Consider the following 22508-nt stretch of genomic DNA (forward strand, 5'->3'; position numbering starts at 1 on the left):
ATCGGAGAAATGTCTGAAACTGTCACCACTACGGATCATCCTTGGGGTCAGATTTGTCGGCTTCTCTGTCAACAAGACTTAGACTCTGAGGCCATGTCACGGATTTGGCTATATATAACAGATACTTTTGATGCCAATCTAGGACTGTTGAGTCGATTCGCCGTATCTGTTCGGCTCGATTACATAAAGCGCGTGGCGCATTACACCGAAAAAAAGCGGGTTCTTCAGCACCTCCTTGATCGCTTACGCAGTCCCGACCTGTCCATTCCCAACCTGTCCACACCACGAGTGATGCTTAACTTGGCACATAACTTGAAAAAACAGGGAAATTGTTCCGAAGCAGAGGAGTTGGCGAATGACGTTCTTTTACTGCTTGACCGATACCAAATATATGCTTGCAGAACTGTCGAGAGGATAGAATCTCTGAAAGTCGTTTCTTTTTGTCAGTTTGACCGAGGGGATGTTACCGCGGCAGCGAAGACAATGCAAGCGGCGATACAAATGATTGAGGATAAGTTGGGAAACACACATTCTTGGGTCACAGAATTCAAGACTGTTCTGGAGGGTTGGCTTCGAGCTGCAGACAAGGTGGTGGACGCGGACAACCTGCAACGGGAGATAGACAAATTGATGAAGAAGGATTTATCCGAAGAGGATCTAACTGGGTTTGACTGATGAATATCTTGGTAGAACAAAATCAGCCCTTTAAGGATCACAATTTGTTGCAAATATGTGTTTCTCGCTCGTTGTGGCAGCTGGTGATGGTCGGGTGTACGCCTGAAGCTATATCAGATACATTTCATTTAGCAGCCTTTCCACCGTCGTCTTCCCCAAAATTATCAACTACTGCTCCACCTTCCACAAGCAGCAACTCATCAACTCTATCTTTGCAATATTCGACTCGCTTCCAAGTGGTTAGGCTCCCGGTATTCGTATTAAGTTCCCAGACCCGCATCCGTCGATGGAATCGCGTTCTGCCATACGAACAATATCCTCCGAATCCAGCGCCACCTGCATAGCACAGCCAAAGCCGGTGAGCATTCGTACCGGCTAGTGGTAACAGACCGCAAAAGTCGTTAACGTGATCATGCCCACAGCCTAATGCTTGTACACCTCCTGCAGCCAAAGCGTCGTAGAAATGAGTATTGCGGCTCGGATTTTCGGAAGGTTCTCCTCTGTGGCCGTTGCGTATGATAAGATTAGGGTCGCCGAACTCGGGAAGAGGAATGTGCAAAAAAGCTATAGACAAGTGAAAGCTGTTATTGTTGACATCGCCATTCTTACACGCGATTCGCTGCGTCAAAGCAATGTCCGTGAACCAAGCAATCTGGCTTTGATCGATGGGCGCATAGTCGGGATGACGTGTTGTGCTCGGTATTCCACCGTGCGAGTCTAGGCAGTAGTAGTAGTAGTAGTAGTAGTATTATTTAACGCCGGGCTCGGCCCGGCTCATTAGCCGGCCGTTAGCAACCTCCCGAGGGGTATCTCGGCGCGCTTTCTATTTTCTCTATTTACACAGCGGAAAACAAGGGCATAGAAGCGAATCGAGCCTGACCGGGTTCGTGCCCGGTCCTGCTTACAGGTTTGTTCACTGACGCGACCCCGTGCCTTCAGGCGCACGGAGGATTCGTCTGACGGCAGTTGACGGCTCTTCATCGAGAGGGGCCTGTGTCCAAACAGCGGAGCTGTCGGTCGTTTGTAGCCATGGAGACGAAGTTCCCAACAAGTGTGGGCTCGACGGCACAGGCGGGTGGTTGTTGTCGATAGCCAGCCGGGTTATCCTTGCCACGGGTAAGCGGGGAGGAGGTGGAGGGAGCAGGATTCGAACCTACGTTACTCAAGTAACAGCCATGGCGCTTAACCACTGCGCCATTCCCCCCGTGCGAGTCTAGGCAGTGCAACGTCGATAACAGGAGATGTGAAGGCGCGGGAGCCAGGACCTGAAGGTAGAAGTTGCCTATGCCATTCACAAGGTCTGGACCTGGCTCACAGAGGCTGTAAGGCAGACTTTCCAATATTCTCATCTGTTCTGTGCCTATAATCCAGTCAACAAATCAGCAATTATTCAGGGCCGTCTTTGGTTGAGTCATCCAGAAGTCGGCACCGTTTGTGAGAGTGCTGTGAGTTGCTTCTGTTCCATTATGAAATAAGTTATTTACGTGTTAACGTTGAGCTCCACATCTCCGACCCCCCTAAAGTCCGGCCCCTAAAAATATCTACTCAGCCACGTCAACCCTTTGTTTTATTTTATAAATATCTAGACGAATTTTTCACTTTAGAACTTGATTTTTGAAGATTCTTGCTCCAAACCTTCCAATGAAACAGTACACTGAAAATCAGCTTCTTGCTGCCATTTCTGACATAAGAAATGGCAAATCAGTTCACAAAACCTCGCAAAAATGGGGTATTCCTCGGAGTACCCTTCACGATCGTTTAAAGGGGGCCCAGTCAATTCAACAAGCGAAAAGATTTTGTCAAAGGCTTTCACAGGAGCAGGAAACCTATTTGGCAGATTGGGTACTTGCGCAGGCCGCGTTAGGCCTTCCGCCAACGCATCAAGAACTACGCTATTTTGCGGAACGAATTCTTCAGGCCGCCGGAGAAAGAAAAAGCCTTGGGAAACATTGGGTTAGCCGTTTTATAGCCCGATATCCAATTTTGAAAACCCAAAGACCCCGGCGAATAGAAAATGCCCGGGTTAATGGGGCTACAACCGAGGTAATTAAATCTTGGTGGTCCTATTTGAAAAATCCCGTTGTCGATACTATAAAACCGGCCAACCGTTGGAATATGGACGAAACAGGTATAATGGAAGGCAAAGGATCTAATGGCCTGGTGTTAGGGCGTAATAAAATCCGGCCATTACAGCGAAAAGAGCCTGGAACGCGGGGTTGGACGAGCATAATCGAATGTGTATCAGCTACGGGGGCTGTTATACCTCCCCTCGTTATATTTAAGGGGAAAAACGTACAGCAACAATGGTTTCCAGCTGATTTAAGTCCTTTCGATACCTGGCAATTTCATGCAACCGAAAACGGGTGGACAAATAATGAAACAGGTATCGAATGGTTAAAAAAGGTGTTTATTCCGTATACCCAACCTTTAACCCCTGAAAAGCGGTTATTAGTTCTGGATGGCCATGGATCACATATAACGGACGAATTTATGCTTCTTTGCTTGCAAAACAATATTCAACTCCTATATTTACCCCCTCATTCGTCACACGTTCTTCAACCGTTGGATTTATCGGTTTTTGGGCCGTTAAAGGAAGCTTATCGACGTCACCTGGGATTTGTAAACCAGTTTTGCTGTTCAACGGTTGTTGGGAAACGAAACTTTCTACTTTGCTATCGAAAAGCCAGATCAAAAGCATTTATAGCAAAAACCATTCAATCTGGTTGGCGTACGACGGGGTTATGGCCGGTGAACTTGGCAAAACCACTTTTAAACCCTTTTTTATTAGAAAATAGCAACGCCAACGTCGAAAAAGGTAAAAATAACGGCTTCCAAAGGGATAAAACACCGGAAAATCCAACCCAAAAAATTAACGACCAGTCTTTACTTATTTGGAAAACCCCTAAAACGACCCGAGATATTCGACTTCAACTACAGGAAATTTCCCGGTCCGAAAAAAGTAACGCCACTTCACGGCTTTTGTTTGCAAAAGTCCAAAAAAGCTTCGAAACCAAGGATATCTTATTGGCTGAAGCTCAGCAAAAAATCAGTTTGTTAAAAGCAAAATTGGAGGCGGTACGGCCGGTCAAAAGGAAAAGGGTGATTCCGGATCCCAACGAGCTTTTGGTCAGCAAAAAAAACGTTTATGAAGCACAGGAAAATAATAGGGACTGTTTAGAAGCTTTGAACGATGGAGAAGAGGTTAGCGAACCGGGAGAGCCTGACAATGATTGTATTATTGTGCGTTGATAGGTTTACATTTAAATCGGTTTATAAAAGGGGTATTTCGTCGTTACATTTTTCAAGGGGGCCGGACTTTAGGGGGGTCGGAGATGTGGAGCCCAACGTTAATGCGTGGGTTCCCTCACTATCGTAATTTCCAAAAACGGCTGCAAACGGAATTGAACGCTCGATAATAGGCGCAACCACCTTGAAAAGGGCAGATTGACTGTCGCAAATATCGTGGTGCAACTGATCTCCAGTCAGAACCACGAGGTCTGGTTTCTCGATATCCAAAATCTCTCCAATGAACTTAACCGTAAGTGGATCAGCCTCAGTCCATGGTAGATGATTACCATGCGCATCAATAGCATCTTTACATAGCCCAACATCAGTGACCATGTGCGTGTCAGAGATCTGAACGATTCTGAATTTGCCATCATCCCTGACTCTTAGAGTCGCCCGAGGTCGCAACTTGGCCCTACCGTGGAGTATGCTAAGCCTCGCAACGGATATGTCTGCCTGACATTTGAGTTGAATTGGTGATCGGATAAGAGCCCATTCTGGCCGCGGGTCGACGGCATCCATTCCAAAAAGTACGTCGACCTCTGTGACAAAATCGTCAATCTTGCCATTGAACTCCCCCCTACGCACCCATATTCCGCCAGGTCGCCTCTCCCATGATGACTTTGAATTTTGGGGCGGGTCACCGACTATAATATCCATAACCAGGAGGTCTTTGGCTGCAAGCTCTTGTTCATTTGCCAGTGCGATATACACCCATGCTCTCTGGTCAGATGTATGCAAATAGAGATCTTTTTCTATGCGGTGCCATGTTCGTGAGTCCGGTTCGCATGTTGAAACAGAATGTGATGAGAAGTGTACGGTCAAATCCGTCACAATTGGATAAGAGATACTCGCCATTGGGAAGTTTACCGATACTCCTCATTCAACATCCGCTCCTCCGCATGGAAAGGTTTTCCATGACGTGGCGCTTTCACAGTGGTCCGTGCTCACCAAAAACCTTCGATGACGTAGTAATTTCATCCATGGTGGTTGGCCTACTTACTTCCTATCGATAGATGCAAGTTGGGGTAACTAATGCTTTGCACAATTTTCATTTTTTGCACAACTATATTTTTCCTTATCCCGCACGATTTGACTGAGTGATCGAATGGAGAAACACTTAGTTTAAGCGATAATTCAGAACAAGAATTCTGGACTCGTACGCACAATAGCTGAGCATGCCGATGTCGAGGCCTCTGAGGAAATCCGCTTTACATATCCCCTACATTTCTTGTCTATGGGTTTAAGAGAGTTTCAAACTCTGAGAAATCCTGTCAAAGGATTTGCTATTATTTTTGCTTTGGACACCAATTCGGAGGTGGTGGAGTTGGCGATTATATGATTATCGCGCCATCAAATCTCGCATTTTAGGAGCGATTGTGTTGATACGTATCAGGCCGTTGCTCTCAAAGTACTGAGGACGAGGCATTTTAGCGAAAGCTATAAATTGTTGATAAGTGGGTAGTTTCCAACGCATTTTTTTATACTTTTTATCGAAGCGTTAAAGATGACTGTAAGATGAATCAGAGATGACGTTGTGTACCTCGTTTGCAAGAACATGTTTGTGCTGGCATTATTTTGGAGCTTGTTTTGAGAACATAGAGGCCAGAATTGATGAAGTTACGGCATATTGAATTGGCAACGTTTTAGAAGAATGGTCGTGATTTGGACCGCCAGTTATCACCATCACCAAGAACGCTCTTTACCACCAAACCGCCGTCTCAATGCAACCAATGCCGGGAAGAAAAATGGCGACGAGATTATTGTTATAGCGATTATAAAGCACTTCTGGGAGAGGTTACGGTGGCTAAAGCTACCATTTCTCGAACTTGCGCGGTTTCGGATTTAGATACAAAAGTACATCCGTCCCCAATTTAGGCACCTTTAACAAAACATTTCGCACCATTTCCTTTCTCAACAATTCTTCATGACTACGGGCGAAAGTTCCTACGACCTCAGCTTTGAGCGCCTGCAATTCCATCTTGTAAACTTCTCGCGCCGCTTGAAGGAAATCTTCGCTGCTATAGTACTTACCAGCCGCATCTCTGAATTTTGTTTGCGAGAGAGCCTTCAGCTTATCAAGGCAATATTTGTCTGCAAGCACATGGACCTTGATGTGGGTATCAAGTTGCGAACTATCTTGCGGAACAATCGGTTGGCCGAGGATCTCTCTCGGGTCTTCTTTTGTCAGGGCGTTTTGGGTGACGCCGTAATCCTCGTGGTAGAAAAAGCAAACCATCAATTGAACGGCTTGAGGATCATCTTCTTGAAGATCAATCCTATTTGTCTCTGCTTCCTAAAATAGAATTAGTAATTCGAACGAGGTCAAGGTTATGAAAATCATACTTTGAACGCGCGACATGCTGTGGAGAAGTACTCGGACTGCGGGCAAACGACTGCCTTATGCACCCGGTAATCCTTTCCATCACCTGATATCATGAAATCCGAATAGTCCGCATGGGAATAAAGCCTGGTATGGACTTGAATTAGGATTTTGAACTTTTTGAAGTTTCGGGAGCAATAATAAACATACCGATGGCAGAGCCACGAGCCTTTGGATTCTTGCGTCATTTTGAGCTCGGTTTCTGAGCCAGCTGTTTGCGTTTCAGTTGGATTTTCCTCCGCAGAAGGGAACAATTCAGGGAAGGCTTCGTTTGCATAGTAATCGGAGAGAAACATGTTGTCATCCAGCAAAGATTTCAGGACTCCAACAAGGTCCTCATCCCAAAGAGCATGTGGTCGGAATTGCTGAACGACGGCACGGATTGCTTTGGCTTTCCGGATGTAATAACGACCATCTGAAGAAAAAACAGACCTCCAAGAAATGTACACTCATTTCCTCTGAGCTCTTGAATATACCATTTTGGGTAAATTAGGGGTCAAAGGAGGTTTTCATCGCGAATTGGGCGATGCATAACAGTCACCGTTTGTGTGAATGGCGGTGTGGGACTTAACAATCTACAAACATGAAACCGAGGCCTCACTGCCCGGTAGTAGGGAAAGGGCAGTAACCGGAACACCAGCCCGACTGAGAGTTGCTCCAGATTTCAGACCCACGACTTCATCCGCCCAATCATAGATCCAGCTGATGCAGCCATGTCTCCTCCTACGACCTAAACCGCTCCAAACACAGTCGCTGCACCGTAACCCCCCATCGTTGCGCTTTGGCAAGTAGCGAAGGGTGAAGGCGCAACCACGCTGCCTAAACCACTTTGCATAGCAGCTGCAATACTACCTAATCAATAAAAATCTTTCGTTAACTTTCCATTTCGAAAACTCTTACCTCAAATGCTTAAACTCAACTGCAACGCGCCCGACGCGCTCAGGCCAAGCGCGCCCAGTGCTGGGGGCGCAAACAGCTGGTGCAGCAACCTCAATCTGCCACTGCGAGTACAATAAATGATGTGGAGTAGTTCCTGAGCTGTCTGGACTGCGACATCGGGAATCCTTTCGCCGGATTTTTCGGCCATTATTGTGGCATCATTGACTGCCTTGTTTGCCGGCTTAGCGGCTTGGTCCACCAACCCTAAAATGGGTTCGGTAGCTTCTTCTTCTGTATTCCTCGAGACGTCGCACGCGATGTTCCAGGCGGCCTAAGAGGTTTCGACTGTGGGCTTAAGGGCCATCTGGGCAAGCTTGGCGGAATGCTGGAAAAAGTCCATTTGAATTGGCCTTGTCTACTGCGGGGAAAGTCTAAACAGAGTAACCTAGACAGAGTAACATACTGGAATGTGTTGGTTTGTTTGGAATGCGTGTTCGATGCTTGTCATTTCTGGGCTTTCTTGAATATAAGCTTGTAATAGGTTGTCCTCTGCTTCATAGTTGTGGCAAAGAGCTCGGCACTTGTTTCTGCGGACCTTTACCAAGCTCGACACCACATGAAAATTATACCAGGAGAAACTTACAAACACGCCGTCTGCGGTTTGGGAATCCGCCGTGCAAAATAAAGAAATGATGGCAGAAATATGCCAGTAGAAAGTTCCAGCATTACTGGGCGGAACGCAAGTGGTAGCGCCGATGGCTGATGCCGATGCACTTCACAGGACCCCTGCCAGTCGCGACGTAGTCCTAGGTAGGGTTATTTGAGCCCGTGCACCAGGCCTGGGATCAATCATCAGATGGATGGTTGGTGCGGGGTAAAGCTCGTCGACACGTACAGGAAGGTAGGTGTCGTCCAGTTGGCGTGGTACTAATTTAGCGCGAGCCAAGTTGGTTTCGCGGTAATAAGGGTGAAGAAGAGTCGAACAAAAGACGAGTCCAGCATTTGATTAATATTGACGCCAGCCGAACCAACATAACGATAAAATGGCAAACATTTGACCATACGTTTGGGTAAGCAAATATAAGGTGGTAATTTGTACCCAATGCCAGTTCGCAAACGCAGCAACCGAGGTCGAGCCGCATTTACGCGGTACCAGCCAATTCGACCCGTTGCTTTTAATTTGCCGTTACGTGCACATTCGTAGGATCTTCCAGGTCGCCGCCCTCTCCCGACGACCATCCCGACGACACCATAAAACCTAACCGCAACATCCCCAGACATTCACATATCCTTCACCAACGACACCACAAATTACACACATCACATATCCTACCACGCGATTGCACAAAATGGACAATGACGAACGCCTAATACGCCAACACTTAGAAGATCGCGACAATTTTGCTGTTGAAGAAAGTCGGACCATGGCTAGATATGTGTGGGACACCATTTATTTCGCGGATTTGTGATAGATCATTTCGAGGTCAGTTTCCGGTTTCGTTCAATATTGAAGCTGGAGAAAACCAAAGAATGGCAGGCGGCGATGTACTCGTTAAATGTAGTGGGTTGAGTTTGTTGTTCCAACGTTTCGGCGCGTTGCTGTTCCCCGTCGGCGCGTTGTCGCTCCTTTTATCGTTCCCTTTCTGCTTCCTCCGCGCGTTGCTTTGCATCTCGTAGTCGCCTTTGTAGCTCTTTTATACTTATTAGTTCACCCATGACGCGTAGGGCATAGGTCATAGTGCGACTATCATTCGGACATTCGTGTCGCAACCCAAATGTTTGTTAATGAGGCCTAATCGGAGTGGAGTCGTATTACGTACGCACGTTGCGAGGAGTAACCTGCCTGAAACGCGCAACCCAAACAAATCAACCGATGCACGGACCTGCGCGCTTGGTAAAAGGTGTTAAATTGCTTGCACTATGGTGAGCCGGCTACCTCACCACGTGATTGTGGTTTGCAGCCTGAAATGATTTGAGTGTGACAGGGTCATCTAGGGAGGACTCAATTGTCGACGACGATAAAATTATAAAACCTCCCGTTTCCAGGATTGCCGCTCCTTCTGCTTTCCACAAAAACAGCAAAAGACGCGCTCTGTCAAACATCCCCATAAAAGTACACGCATCCAAGTACCCACAGCGCGTCGTTGGCTTCAAGTATGAACCAGAGCGCTTCATGTCGAATACCGACCCGAGCGTTGCCCAGTCGCGACCCCCCGCAAAGACAGACGACGCGCCCTCACCGCTGCCCGAGCATCCGGCGGCCGCCAGGCAGGATCAGCCAAAGGACCCCTTCCGCGGTAAGACTCAAATCGCAATTTACTTAGAGCAGGCGGCAATAAGGTTGGCTACGCCAGCGCCTTGTTTTGGGGTTACTTACGCTGCCTCGATTCTTCTACTTTCCTTTTATTAGTCCCGTCCATACATATTGTCGAACTTGTATACTAAACTCCCCTATACTATAGTTTCTACGCTTGAGGTGGCGGGACCCTTCCTGCAGACATCTACCGACGACCACTTGTGTAGGCAAGTTTCGACAACTGCGCATTTTTTATCTTTCATATTCTACAGGAAGAAATTACAAAGGAATTCGTCGGGACCCTGTGTTGAGGAGCAAAGCCACCACAGCTTCGTAATTGCCATCATCGGTATGGAACAAGCTCTTGCTTTCGTCTTTGAATCCACATGGGTTTATCCCCCCAAGTGTTACGACCAGACAAGTTGGGCCAGTGCCAGTGAGGCCAGGCGGGGTCACACCCCTCCTGACAACACTGGACCTGAGAAACACCGACCGACGGGAAACAAGATTACGTGAGGGAAAAGGATCACGTGACCCCACGTGATCACCGGGAAGGTGATCCCCGGTGATCTGTAAGACCTCGATTGGGAATTACAGATCAGACAGATCAAGGGAGATCACATCTGGAACATAGTCTATATAAGGACACGCTCATTACCATGTAGATAGATTCGATTCTAGGATTGCTTAGCAGCAATCAAACTCTAGTTAACCTCAATACTTACTTGAGAACGATCATAACTTCACCCCCAGTCATTGAGAACCCCAGTTACCCAGTCAGACGCTCAGTTGCTTCAACCCACTGTACTTTACCATAAGAACAGGTTACCCGATACCTTGATCGTAACACCAAGGAGTAGTTGCACTAGTTTGTGTCTTCTATCCAAGCGGATTTCAGCCTTTTCACATCCAGAAACAACCGTACCAGAGCTTCTGATCTACATTCGGTGGTAACGTTGCGTACCCCCTGTTCGGCACCCCCCCTGTTCGGCACCCAAAAATAACAACACTTTTATTTTTATCCTCCAACTTCTATTATAAATATCTCGATGAATCTGTCACTTTTGGATTTACTTTTTTCTGATTTTAATTCTCCATTTTCCAATGAAGCAATATACTGAAAAACAGCTTATATCTGCAATTAACGACGTCAATAATGGCAATCCAATTGCAAAAACCTCCCGAAAATGGGGAATACCTAGGTCTACACTTCAAAGTCGACTTAAAGGTTCTCAACCTTATAAAAAAGCACAAAGCCCTTTTCAAAGGCTTTCCACGGAACAGGAAAAGCATTTGGCTGATTGGGTACTTACCCAAACAGCTTTAGGGCTTCCGCCAACGCATCAAGAATTACGCTTTTTTGCCGAACGAATTCTTCAAGCCGCCGGAGAGATAAAAGGCCTTGGAAAACGTTGGATAACTCGTTTTTTGGCTCGTTATCCAATCCTTAAAACCCAAAGGCCCCGTCGAATAGATAACGCCCGGGTTAATGGCGCTACTACGGAGGTAATTAAATCTTGGTGGCTTTATATTACGAACCCGGTTATTAACGCTATTAAACCGGAAAACCGTTGGAATATGGACGAAACCGGTATAATGGAAGGCAAAGGATCTAATGGCCTAGTATTAGGGCTTAACGGGATCCGGCCGTTGCAACGAAAAGAGCCCGGAACGCGTGGTTGGACGACTATAATCGAATGTATATCGGCTACGGGCGTTGCCCTCCCTCCCCTCGTTATATTTAAGGGAAAAAACGTACAACAACAATGGTTTCCCACGGATTTAAGCCCTTTCGATAATTGGCAATTTCATGCAACCGAAAACGGGTGGACAAATAACCAAACGGCTATCGAATGGTTAAAAAAGGTGTTTATTCCGTATACCCAACCTTTAACCCCTGAAAAGCGGTTATTAGTTTTGGATGGCCATGGATCACATATAACGGACGAATTTATGCTTCTTTGCTTGCAAAATAATATTCAACTCCTATATTTACCCCCTCATTCGTCACACGTTCTTCAACCATTGGATCTATCGGTTTTTGGGCCGTTAAAAGAAGCTTATCGACGTCAACTTGGATTTGTTAGCCAATTTTGCTGTTCAACAGTTATTGGAAAACGAAATTTCCTACTTTGTTATCGAAAGGCCAGATTAAAAGCATTTATAGCAAGAACCATTCAATCTGGTTGGCGTACAACGGGGTTATGGCCGGTAAACTTGGTTAAACCACTTTTAAGCCCTTTTTTGTTAGAAAATAGCAACGCCAACGTTATAAAAGATAAAAACAACGGTTTGCAAAGGGATAAAACACCGGAAAGCCCAGCCCAAAAAATTAACGACCCGTCTTTACTTATTTGGAAAACCCCTAAAACGACCCGAGATATCCGACTTCAACTGCAAAAACTTTCCCAATCCAACAAAACCAACGCTACTTCACGTCTTTTATTTGCAAAAGTCCAAAAAAGCTTCGAAGCCAAAGATACCCTTTTGGCTAGCGCCCAGCAAAAAATCAGCTTATTGGAAGCACAACTGGAGGCAATACGGCCGGTTAAAAGGAGGAGGGTGGTTCCGGATCCAAACGAGCTTTTGGTTAACAAACAGAACATTATTGGATTGCAGGAAAATGATATAGAAAATTTGGAACCTTTAGCTGATGAAGAAGAGGTTAATGAACCGGAGAAGCGTGAGAACGATTGTATTTTTGTCCGTTGATAATTTTATATTTAAATCAGTTTATAAAAGTAGGCATTTCGTTGTTAGATTTTCAGGGTGCCGAACAGGGGGGGTGCCGAACAGGGGGTACGCAACGTTAAACCCGAAATTTGCCGCCCATAACCCCCAACTCGAATTGCTCCAAACACGAAAATGCAAGCGAAGCCTACGGGGAAAAGCTCTTTAATTCTTGAGGATAATAGATAGGTATGGTTAATAATGTTAAATGCGACAAAATTGATTCGATTTTCATCTTGGATGTTCCCAAGTCTTTCTGGGGATGTTAATGTGTGATTTCCAAATGTTGAGAAAATTGACGTGTAATTCCCAACTCCGTCAAAACGCCGGCGCTATCGTAGCAAAATACTCTGCCCTTATAAATGCACAAAAGTGCAGCTCTTGCACCCGTCACTTTATTCAAGTCTTGTAATTTTTTTCTCGATACCATGTCGTCGTGTGCAAAAAGCTCTTTGAAGTTTTTGCGCTTCGGTTCGAGGACGCGTTTTAAACATTTTCAGTTGTAATTTGCGGACGATCGGGGAATTGTAAATTATATGGAATGGAATTTGGTTTTAGCAATATCCCTTGAGAGTAAGCAAGTGAGAGATTTAGAAATAAAGGTTTAATATAAATAGGCACTGGAGGTGCCGAAAGCGCTCTTATCGAAAGCCAGAATCCAGGTTTTGGGTTAATTGTGGGTGCTTATCCCGAAACCTGGTGCTGGCGGATGGACGCCACGAGGGTGGCCAGATTCTGGGCGACTTGTGCCAAAATTGGGTCCATTCGAATAAAGCCTTTTCCCTTTGACCGTTTTATTTGATAACGGTTTACCAAAAGGTCGAAATCCTGGCTTTGGTGCTGTGTTATTATATAATATCACCCTCTTCTTATCTGGATGGTGCTGAAAAGTAACAAAATTTTTGGTGGTTCCACATTCCTATACCAGGCTGGTATTTTGGTATCGTTAGCCAACTTGGTGTGTGGAGCGACACGCTACAAACCTACTTGGATCCTGGGCATATACTACTCGGGTAAACCTCGGGCTAGCGACTAGTGCCCTTTGGCTAACCAACAACCATGGCGCAAATTAAAACAAAGCATTGTTTACCATTAATCTGCCACAAAATATTGTTTGCCGTCAATCCTACAATGTACCATGCATGACCGCATTTCTCACTGGATCGACAGACTGCCAGTGACGGCTGAAAAAGACGTTAAGCGCAAGCGTTGCGAGTACCCGCAAACTCGATCAATCGATCTGCCGACGCCGCCCGCAACCCAAATCTGCCGTTTTACTGGCGATGTGCCGCCTAGTCCAATTATAAACACACCACCGACGAAGCGACAGCGAAATTTTCCGAGTCACCAAGCCGAAGTCGAGGAGGTCGAACAGACACCCCGTCCTACCGTCGCCGCTCTCCGCGGCAATGTCTCCCTCAGTTACTCTACATTATCGAGGGCAACGAGCAAGCGCAGCAATAGCCCCCGCAAAAGGCAGGCAGAATTGGAGGTGGAGCCCGAAGAAGCTATTCAGGTGCGGTCACTGGCTAACGGCAGACTACCGGATGAGCTGTTCTTGCTTGTGTCTGAGCTCGAAAAAGCTGCAAGCGGTGATACACCAGTGCTGCACGCGTCACTCAAGCAGGAGCTAAAATACGCGGAAGAGAAGGCAAAGGAGAGGCGTGCGTTGGGGTATCGCATACCTGACTCCGCATTTACGAGCGGAGAAGAAGATACGACGGGAGATTTGATTACCGACGTCCCCGCCTCTAAAGTCTGCGAGGTGTTTCTCGCCGCTTTACGCTGTTAAGAACGCAAATATGACGAAAATGGGTGGAATTAGGCTGTATATTACCGGCTGCTACGCCTGGCGCTTCCAGCCGATGGATTTGTCGACTTCGAGCCGTGGTATGACCGTTTCCCGTATTGTTCGCCCAATTTAATTTTGTTGCTGACATTTTGCGCCGCCAATACTGCCTAGCACAACCGCAAGAATTACCCCCGAAATCCTCCCGAGGTTTTTTTTATCGGGAAAAAAGGTCGATTACTGTTTTATAATTAACGGTGCGTCTGTTTTCGATTAGCCAGCCATGGAGGCGGCCAACAGGACTGGCGCATGGAAGATACCGGCACAAATTATTGAGACACTGCGTCGCAGGACGCCCGGAACATCCATTAATTATACCGACTTTGGCCCGCTGAACAAATGGCCCATCGCCATCAGCGTCGAAACGAAGAGACCCGGCGAGTCGGGCGAGAAGGCCGAGCTGCAGGTGGGGGTCTGGCAGGCCGCACAGTGGAGGTTGCTCGAATGGCAGCGGCAGGAGCAACAGAATAAACTACAAATTCCACGGTATTTACAACGATCGCTGGCCGCTATGGACATGGAAGACGAGATAGGTGAAGGGGAGGCGGGGGTCCGCGTCCTGAGCCAAAATATTGCTGCCGTTACCGCACCTAGCCAGATTTTAATACTTTCTTCGATTATACCTGATTTAGTTTTTCTCCCGGCACTTATTATCGTCGGCCATAATTGGAAGTTCGCAGCCACAACGCGGGAGGATTGCGATGGCGGCCGGACAGTACTGTGGACAGAATTTACAATTGGTAGCACCAGCAACCTGCTTGGCATTTACCGGATTATTTGGTGTGTCCGCCGGCTGGCAAGGTATGTTAAGGAGAGATATTGGCCTTGGTACGCTGAGCACGTCCGAGGCCTGTGTCTAAATGCGGAGAAAGACCAAATATGATAGAAATGGCAAGTGATGACGAGAGATTAATTTATGTGGAGTTTTGCTGTGCCAAGAATAATGGCGACAAGGCAGCCCCCAAATACCCTCCTTGTTGGAGGTTTGTGGCTGTATTGAAAGTCGTTGAGAGATTCTTTGTGCAAAGCGCCTCCACATCGCTTTAAATAACGCCTAGTTCCCGGCATGTTTTTTTTGGGAAACGATGGGCAGTACGAACCAGTACAGATATGCACGGGCTCAAACATGCTGAACCCCTGTTTTAAAGTCAGTTACTCTGCTCCGTATTCCCATGTTTAAAGTACATATATTAATTACTTTGCGTTCGAATATAGCCTGAGAAGTTATGGAAAAACATATGCTAGTTAATTCCCAGACTTATTTAATTCCAGCCCATCCTTCCGAGAGGAAAATTAAAATGGCTACCTGGATTTGTGAGGAATTGGGCCACGTTTTTGAGGAGAAATAGGATAAATAAGCGGTATGCTGGGGCGTTATATTTGGGATTAAAGCCTTCCTTTTATTGCAGGCCGACCACCACGATCCACGCTGCTGAAACTCGACCAGGTGACATAGCGATTTTGGCAAAGTGATGCCAAATTCCATATACGGACAAAGTAACCGAAATGAGAAGGAAGCGAACTAATGGTGGAATAATCCAAAGTGTCAGGATTGTGGTGCAAGTGGCACCGGGCGGGTTGTTACAATTGTTAGAATCGCAACCTCGGACGTCTTGTCCGTATGCTGAAATTGAACTGCTATAATGTCGATGGCGGGGAACGCTGGTAATTTGGACCAGAGCCTCGGGATTGTAATAAGCTTAGTAATGACAAATCGTATGGTGATAACGGGAAAAAATTGTCGTGATGGGCCAGGAAGGAAAAACTCGGCGGCACAATTCAGGTTGGTTATTTAGTCCGGACGTTGCGAAGTTTGGCACCTATGGGATTGGTATGAGGAAGTGGGGATGTATGGCGAAGCGAAGGATATGGGGAATTAAAGTGGATCAAAACGTTAGACGTTGTACAGCACCATGGGGCACGCTGTGCAAGCATCCTCCACCATTCATGGGTCAGACCCACCTTTGTTAGCGATTCACACCCAAACACACCAATAAGCTTAACAGCTGAAGAATTTTCGCCCTCCGGGCGCCGGTCGTCATGGCCTCACCAGAGGTCTCAAACCGCCGCGCGCGCCCGCAGAGCACGCCGCAGGCTTTGCCGCAGGGCCAGGCCGAGTCGGGACACGTATCTCTCGACACGCGCACCGCTAACGCGCCTGAGCCGGCTGGCCGCGGAAGGTACTCCAGCCTCCCGGCCCTGGCCATCAAAACACTGCAGCAGGAGTTGGAAAACGTGGAAACAGTCGGCAGCTGGCTCGAAGAGGTCTTTGCAGCCAAGCTCGAAAGTTTACAGGCCCCGGAGGACGCCGCGCTTAGGAGAATTGTTCTTGAACTTGACGACGTGATCAGCGGCTGGTTCCTCAGTCGCACCCTTCCTGAAAAAGAGCGTTCGCGCTCCCCGTCGCGTTCGCCGACCAGTTCCAGCGAAAGGCGCAGCATTTTAATTACGAGGACGGGCACGGCGTCGTCGGCCTCTAAAGGCAGAGGCACGCCCACTAACAAATCGGTCACATGGGCCGAGCGAGCCGCCACGCCACCAGCGGCGGCCCCAACGCGAATTTTAACCCCGGCCACGCGCTCGTACCCGATACGTACGACGCCCGGCAATGCACCTGACAGCTCCGCAACTCCCTCCCAATCGGGCCGGGACCGCTCCCAAGCCCCGAAACGTTTGACAGAACAGCCGTCCAACCGCATCCTAATCCGCGTAAATGACAAATTGCGGATGGTGACGAAGGAGCCATACGCGGTAACGACCAAACTGGCCGAATTGGTCTCGGTGCCACACAGTGAAATCCCAAACGCCAAGCGTACCCCCACGGGCTGGGGTGTTACGGTGGCCTCTGAGGAAACACGGCAAAAACTCCTCAACCCCAGCGCGGTCAAGGCCATTATGGACGCATTGGACGCGCGGGAAGTCACTGTCCCGACAACCTGGCACACATACGCCGTTTCTGGAGTGCCCCGAACGCTCAATTGCCTGGACGGAAGAAAGGACGTACATGAGGTAATCCAGGAGGAGATTACCGTGGCAGCAGGCCAGCAGCCAGTCAATTGGCATATTTCCAAACATGGTTACGACCCACATACGGCTGAGGGCACGTGGATAGTGTCCTTCCTTCAACCCGTAAAGCCCTTTCAGCTTTTTGGAGTGTCGAGACGTGCGCGGAAGGTTGAAAAATCACGCAAAATTACACACCACCACGACGGTTGCCAGGGATATTGCGAAATACGTCGCTGCGTACGGCAAGCGCGTTGCGGCATATGTGGTGAAGCAAAACATGCGACAGAGGAAGAGCCGTGCAAGGCAGCCCCCAAATGCGTTAATTGCCACGGCCATTTCCCATCCGGACATGAGAATTGCCCTGCCCGACCTTTGGTGGTAAATGGGAAGTTTGAACGACCTTCACAGCGTAAACTTAAGGGGATTCGCAGAATCGGACGTGCCAACCGTGCCGCGATTATCAACGACCGGGCCGAAACGGCCCGCCGAGAGCCAGCACCTGCAATCCCGGTCCTAAGCACCTTATCGCAGCATTCGCAAACCTCGAGCTCCCGATCGAGCATTTCAAACAAAAGAGCGCGGCCATGCGAGGCGGCAGGGGCGGACATCCGTAACTTCCTGCAGGTTGAACAGGAACGCGTGCACGACGAAATCGTTTGGGCAGCCGAAATGGAGGAGGACGCAGCGGCTGCCGAACCTTGCCCCGCTGATGGGATAAACTTGGAAGCAACCCGTCGATTAATATGACGAAATACTCGCTCGGCAATATGCAGCGGGAATGCCTCGACGTAGTTTGGGCCAACGTAGGTAAAAGGATGGGTGTGCATCTGAGCCTATTGGAGTTGTGCCACCAGAGAAAGGTGGACCTGGTTAACGTTCAAGAGCCATGGTGCGGGCTAAATACGACTACACAAACGCACCCGGGCTATGATGTTTTTGCGCCAGTGGACGAATGGCACGCCAACACTTACGAAGCCATGACTGGGCTCCGGCCCCGGGTGCTCACCTACGTCAAGAAGGGGGCAGCCCTAAGGGCCGCACAACGACGGCTACCGCAGGGCCAAAATACGCGGGACATACTCTGGCTCGAAATTAACGGAATACTGTTTGTTAACGTATATAGGGCTCCGGGCACTGAAGCCGCGCTGGAAATGGTATGCAATACCGTGCCAAATGGACCCACGGTGCTAGGCGGCGATTTTAACGTAGCGGCTGCTGCATACCAGCCGGGCCGCGCAAACGCACGCGGAGGAGACCAACTGACGGCATGGGCGCAAGCCCAGGGGATGAGTTTCACAGGAAATATCGGCGTGCCCACCCACCGCGACGGGGGTTTACTGGATATGGTCTTTTCCAACCTCCCCAGCACAATAACTGTGGTTGACAGCAGTCTTTACACAGGCTCCGACCACGAATCCCTTTATACCACGCTGCGGACGCGCGGCGCCCCCCGCCCGGAGGCGATTAACGTTTCGGTTAGGGACGACCGGTTACCAAAGTTCGCGGAGCTACTTGCTTTTGGCATGCAAGACATGCCGGACCCGGGATCCGCGGCCGATGGCTACGCATTGGACGCGTGGGTAGCTGAATTTACAACTTTATGGGAGCAAGTGACGTGGGTCGTGGGTACGCCGGCGGGAAAAAGGGACAGCTCGGCTCCCTGGTGGACCGAAAACTGCCAGCGGCTCTGGTCCGAATTCCAGCGGGTTAAACGGAGCGCTGTAAATAGGGCAGACGCCTCTGCCGAGGAAAAAGCCTATACGAAAGGGGTGCGGGCCGCGAAGCGGGAGTACTGGAGGCACCGGATCGACCAACTGCGCGACGATAAGGATTTGTGGAACATGGTGGGCTGGCTGGGAGCCGGACCACGCCTCCGGTCCCCGCCGCTGGTTATTAACGGCGAGCAAGTGAGCGAGCCTTTAGCAAAAGCGGAAGCACTGCAACGGGAGGTGCTTGGCCGATTTTCGGCGGAGGATAACCTGCAGGGAGACCCCTTGGAGGCCTGGTCGCCGGACGAGGCTAAAATCCCTTGGGACACCCAGGTTAGTGCGGAAGAGGCGGAGCGCTCCTGCATTGGGGTTACGAGCACGTCCCCGGGCATCGACGGAATGACCGTCCGGCTACTAAAAGCCGGATGGGTTTCGTTGGCCGAGCCGGTGCGCAGGCTCTACCAACGTTGCCTGGAACTCGGACATTTCCCAGCGCCTTGGAAGAAGGCCGAAGTCGCGATGCTACCGAAAACGGGGAAGAAAGACCGGAGCAGCGTTCGATCCTGGCGGCCTATAGCCCTCCTCTCCTGCATCGGAAAAGGCCTCGAGAGGCTCGTTGCACGCCGGATAGCTTGGGCCATACACGACAACGGGCTCCTTAGCTGCACCCACGGCGGTGCCCTACCCAAACGATCGGCGACGGATCTGGTTTGTGCCCTCGCCCACGATATCGAGCAGGCTCTAGCTCGCGGGGAGGAAGTCACCCTTGTCGCATGCGACGTCCAAGGCGCCTTCGACGCCCTCCTCCATAGGCGATTAATACGGAAAATGCGGAGCCTCGGGTTTAGTAAAATGCTCCTCAGGTTCGTGATTAACTTTTTAAGCGGCCGCCAGGCCCGAGTCCGGCTGGAGGGTACGACCACGGGCTTTAGGCGGCTTGGGTGCGGCACCCCGCAAGGGTCTCCCCTTTCCCCGATCCTATATATGCTATATTTGGCGTATCTCGTCAAAAACGGTACGAAGTGGCGGTTGGCATACGCAGACGACGTGCTTACATGGAAATCGTCACCCTCGTTGGAGGAAAACGTACGTTGGCTGGAAGATAAACTCCGGGATATGCACGAAATTGCGGCGGAAGAGAAGATCCATTTTGCAGCGGAAAAGACAGAGGTGATCCATATCACTAAGAAAAGGCACGGTCGCAACCCGGAAATCCGGATTAATGGTAGAACGGTTACCCCGGTCCAACTACCGGGCGGTCGACGCGGACAAAGCGCCTCCGGGGCCGAGCGCTACCCGGGCATGCGTTGGCTTGGTTTTTGGTTCAGCCGACGGCTAGACGGGCGCCGCCACGTGGCCGAAAGGGCTGCCAAAGCAATGGCGGTCGCTGCCCACCTCAAGAGCTTTGGGGCAGTAAGATACGGACCGCCTGCGGCTGCACTTCGCAAGGCAGCGGTGGCATGCGTGGGTTCCTCGGCCACCTACGCAGCCGAGGCATGGTACAACCCAGCGCACAAGCAAAGAGGACTCCTCAAAGCATTGAACAAACCGCTGGTTTTAGCGGCACGGGCAATCCTCCCGGCGTATAAAACCACCCCCTCGTCCACTGTTCTCAGGGACGCAGGACTACCCTCGGCCCGCGTCGCGCTGGCCTACACCCGCCTGAAATACGGCGCCCGACTAAGGCTCGCGGACAAGGGGCACCCCCTTGTCAGCCGCCTGCGTGAAACACCTCGTGCCCGCAACTCGGGCCATTCGGCCACGACCCTGCAAACGGCTGCACAACTTCTCCCGCGGATCCGGAGACTAGAGTTGCGCGCACCTCGCAATGCCCCGGATTCTCGCACTGACCCCACCGGAGGAGTCCCGAAAGAGGAAGCGGCCCGCCGCTTTATCGAATGGTTGGACATGGTATCACCTGACGATATCGTGGTATATACGGATGGTTCGGAAAAACACGAAAACAACTGCGTCCAAATAGGGTACGGATGGGCCGCTTTTAGGGCGGGCCTGGAATTTGCCGCAGGCTCCGCATCTATTACGCCGGAAAGCCACGTTTTCGACGCCGAGGCGATTGGCGCCCTAAAAGGGCTACAGGCGGCAGCCAAGGCCCAACCAGGCGCCCGGATTTGGATTTGTGTGGACAGCACCTCGGTTATTTGGGGTCTTAGAGGCGACGCGCCGCGTTCGTCCCAATGGGCCTTTCTGGAGTTCCATAACCTTGTCGATTTACTCCGAAAACAAGGTACCGAGGTTCGGGTCCGTTGGTGCCCTGGGCACCAGGGAATCCCGGGAAACGACCGGGCTGACGAGCTGGCCAAGGCCGGCTCCGCCGGACCGCCGGACCCAGACCCGAGGGCTCAGCAAACCACGTATAGCGGTGCCGGCACGGTCCTCAGAGCCATTCTTTCGAATATAGAGAAGGACTGGTGGCGTAAAGAACTTTGTGAACGGTCCCCCGCATATAGGGAATGGAAATTCCAATACACACCGAGAAAGGAGCCCGAGGAACTGCGTTTGCCAAGACCCCTACTGGGCCATTATTTGGCCATGAGGACCGGCCACGGCGATTTCAAGGCCTACCATGACCGTTTCAACCACCAGGATGCAAACACCTCGTGTGCCTGGTGCTGGAAGCGGACCTCCCCTGAGCACCCGGTGCACTGCCGCTATTCGCGGGCGGTGTGGAGAAACTGGCCGTGGCCTAATAACGACCGGCCGGCCGGGCCGCCAAATCGCGCCCAACGCTGGAAATTCTTCCAGACAAGCTTCGGGCAACCGAAAAGCTTTGAGGCGTTTTCGATAGCCACCAACTACTTCAGCGCCCGCCCCAGAGCGGCCCGCCAGCGCCCCGCGCGCCACGAACGCACTTTACGCCTAGGGACACCGATCGTAAACGACTCGAACTCTGACGAGGAATAGACTTACTGCCTTTTCACCCACACTTCACGGCACAAGCCGTCAGACGAACCCTCCGTGCACCTTAGGCACGGGGTCGCGTCAGTGAACTAACCCCCTAAGCAGGACCGGGCCCGAACCCGGTCAGGCACGATCCGCCTCTGCCCTCCTTGTTTTCCCCCTGTGTAAATAAAGAAGATAGAACGCGCGCCGAGATACCCCTCGGGAGGTTGCTAACGGCCGGCTAACAAGCCGGGCCGAGCCCGGCGTTAAATAATACTACTACTACTACTTCGCCATTACATATTTCAACCAATCCCATCCTTATAGCGAAACCTATTTTATATTCGACTCCGTTATTTTATATAATTTTGGTATTTTATTATCGGCGTAATCCCATCTTTTCGGTTTCTCAAATCTATATAAATCGGATGAAAGGGGCGTTGCACTTGAAAAATTAAAAGGGGATGGACGGCACTCCGGCTCCATTTTGTACAACTTAAGCCAGGCCCAACGCTGTAATCTTGGACCCATATAGCTGTCCCATTTACAGCTGGCAGTATAATATTTATAGCGTAAGGCGGGCGACTCGAGCTTGTCCGCCCTAATTGTTAAAAAGGTACCCCTTATGCCTAGATTCCGAATGGTCTGCCTAGCTGGGAACGGTGGCCGGGTCTCGCTTGGGAAAGTCCCCGGCTGACGTAGGTTCTGGTTGGAAACACGAGATTGAGCATGCTCAATCACGAAATCTGGTCTCGGTGGCTGTTTAACGGTGTTAATCTGCAATGGGATTACTAA

The 22508-nt window shown here is 49.8% G+C and overlaps 6 protein-coding genes and 1 pseudogene across 7 annotated transcripts; 3 read left to right on the plus strand and 4 right to left on the minus strand.

The window, feature by feature from the left end:
* Nucleotides 1-799: 799 nt before the first annotated feature.
* MGG_16480 (uncharacterized protein) lies at nt 800-1656 on the minus strand (the record flags this gene model as incomplete). Its single annotated transcript, XM_003710697.1, has 2 exons — nt 800-1392; nt 1581-1656. 2 exons carry the CDS (start codon nt 1654-1656, stop codon nt 800-802), a joined length of 669 nt encoding a protein of 222 aa, XP_003710745.1.
* Nucleotides 1657-1807: 151 nt separating this feature from the next.
* Nucleotides 1808-1879, minus strand: MGG_20095 (annotated as a pseudogene). The gene has a single exon. The product of its transcript is annotated as a tRNA-OTHER (tRNA).
* Nucleotides 1880-3746: 1867 nt separating this feature from the next.
* On the minus strand, nt 3747-4846 carry MGG_16481 (uncharacterized protein). Its single transcript, XM_003710698.1, has 2 exons — nt 3934-4846; nt 3747-3856 (listed from the first exon to the last, which is right to left on the minus strand). The coding sequence occupies exon 1, from the start codon at nt 4816-4818 to the stop codon at nt 3946-3948; it is 873 nt and encodes a 290-aa protein (XP_003710746.1). The 5' UTR covers nt 4819-4846; the 3' UTR covers nt 3747-3856; nt 3934-3945.
* A 456-nt stretch (nt 4847-5302) lies between these two features.
* Nucleotides 5303-6639, minus strand: MGG_15320 (uncharacterized protein; the record flags this gene model as incomplete). The annotated part of the gene is made up of 4 exons (XM_003710699.1): nt 5303-5400; nt 5995-6256; nt 6307-6430; nt 6494-6639. 4 exons carry the CDS (start codon nt 6637-6639, stop codon nt 5303-5305), a joined length of 630 nt encoding a protein of 209 aa, XP_003710747.1.
* A 2489-nt stretch (nt 6640-9128) lies between these two features.
* Nucleotides 9129-10213, plus strand: MGG_10887 (uncharacterized protein). Its single transcript, XM_003710700.1, has 2 exons — nt 9129-9519; nt 9685-10213. The coding sequence occupies exons 1-2, from the start codon at nt 9396-9398 to the stop codon at nt 10032-10034; spliced, it is 474 nt and encodes a 157-aa protein (XP_003710748.1). The 5' UTR covers nt 9129-9395; the 3' UTR covers nt 10035-10213.
* Nucleotides 10214-13379: 3166 nt separating this feature from the next.
* On the plus strand, nt 13380-14074 carry MGG_16482 (uncharacterized protein). Its single transcript, XM_003710701.1, has one exon. It carries the CDS (start codon nt 13387-13389, stop codon nt 14038-14040), a length of 654 nt encoding a protein of 217 aa, XP_003710749.1. The 5' UTR covers nt 13380-13386; the 3' UTR covers nt 14041-14074.
* A 246-nt stretch (nt 14075-14320) lies between these two features.
* On the plus strand, nt 14321-14980 carry MGG_16483 (uncharacterized protein; the record flags this gene model as incomplete). Its single annotated transcript, XM_003710702.1, has 1 exon — nt 14321-14980. One exon carries the CDS (start codon nt 14321-14323, stop codon nt 14978-14980), a length of 660 nt encoding a protein of 219 aa, XP_003710750.1.
* Nucleotides 14981-22508: the final 7528 nt, after the last annotated feature.

This window comes from Pyricularia oryzae, chromosome 1, assembly GCF_000002495.2.
Source record: "Pyricularia oryzae 70-15 chromosome 1, whole genome shotgun sequence".
Lineage (NCBI taxonomy): Eukaryota > Fungi > Ascomycota > Sordariomycetes > Magnaporthales > Pyriculariaceae > Pyricularia > Pyricularia oryzae.

Bases quoted from the DNA above. Each gene is read 5' to 3' on its own strand.
- MGG_16481 (XM_003710698.1), bottom strand. From the start codon at position 4,818: ATGGCGAGTATCTCTTATCCAATTGTGACGGATTTGACCGTACACTTC.
- MGG_10887 (XM_003710700.1), top strand. From the start codon at position 9,396: ATGTCGAATACCGACCCGAGCGTTGCCCAGTCGCGACCCCCCGCAAAG. The intron at 9,520-9,684 runs GTAAGACTCAAA...CCTATACTATAG, and splicing joins GCCAAAGGACCCCTTCCGCG to TTTCTACGCTTGAGGTGGCG.
- MGG_16482 (XM_003710701.1), top strand. From the start codon at position 13,387: ATGCATGACCGCATTTCTCACTGGATCGACAGACTGCCAGTGACGGCT.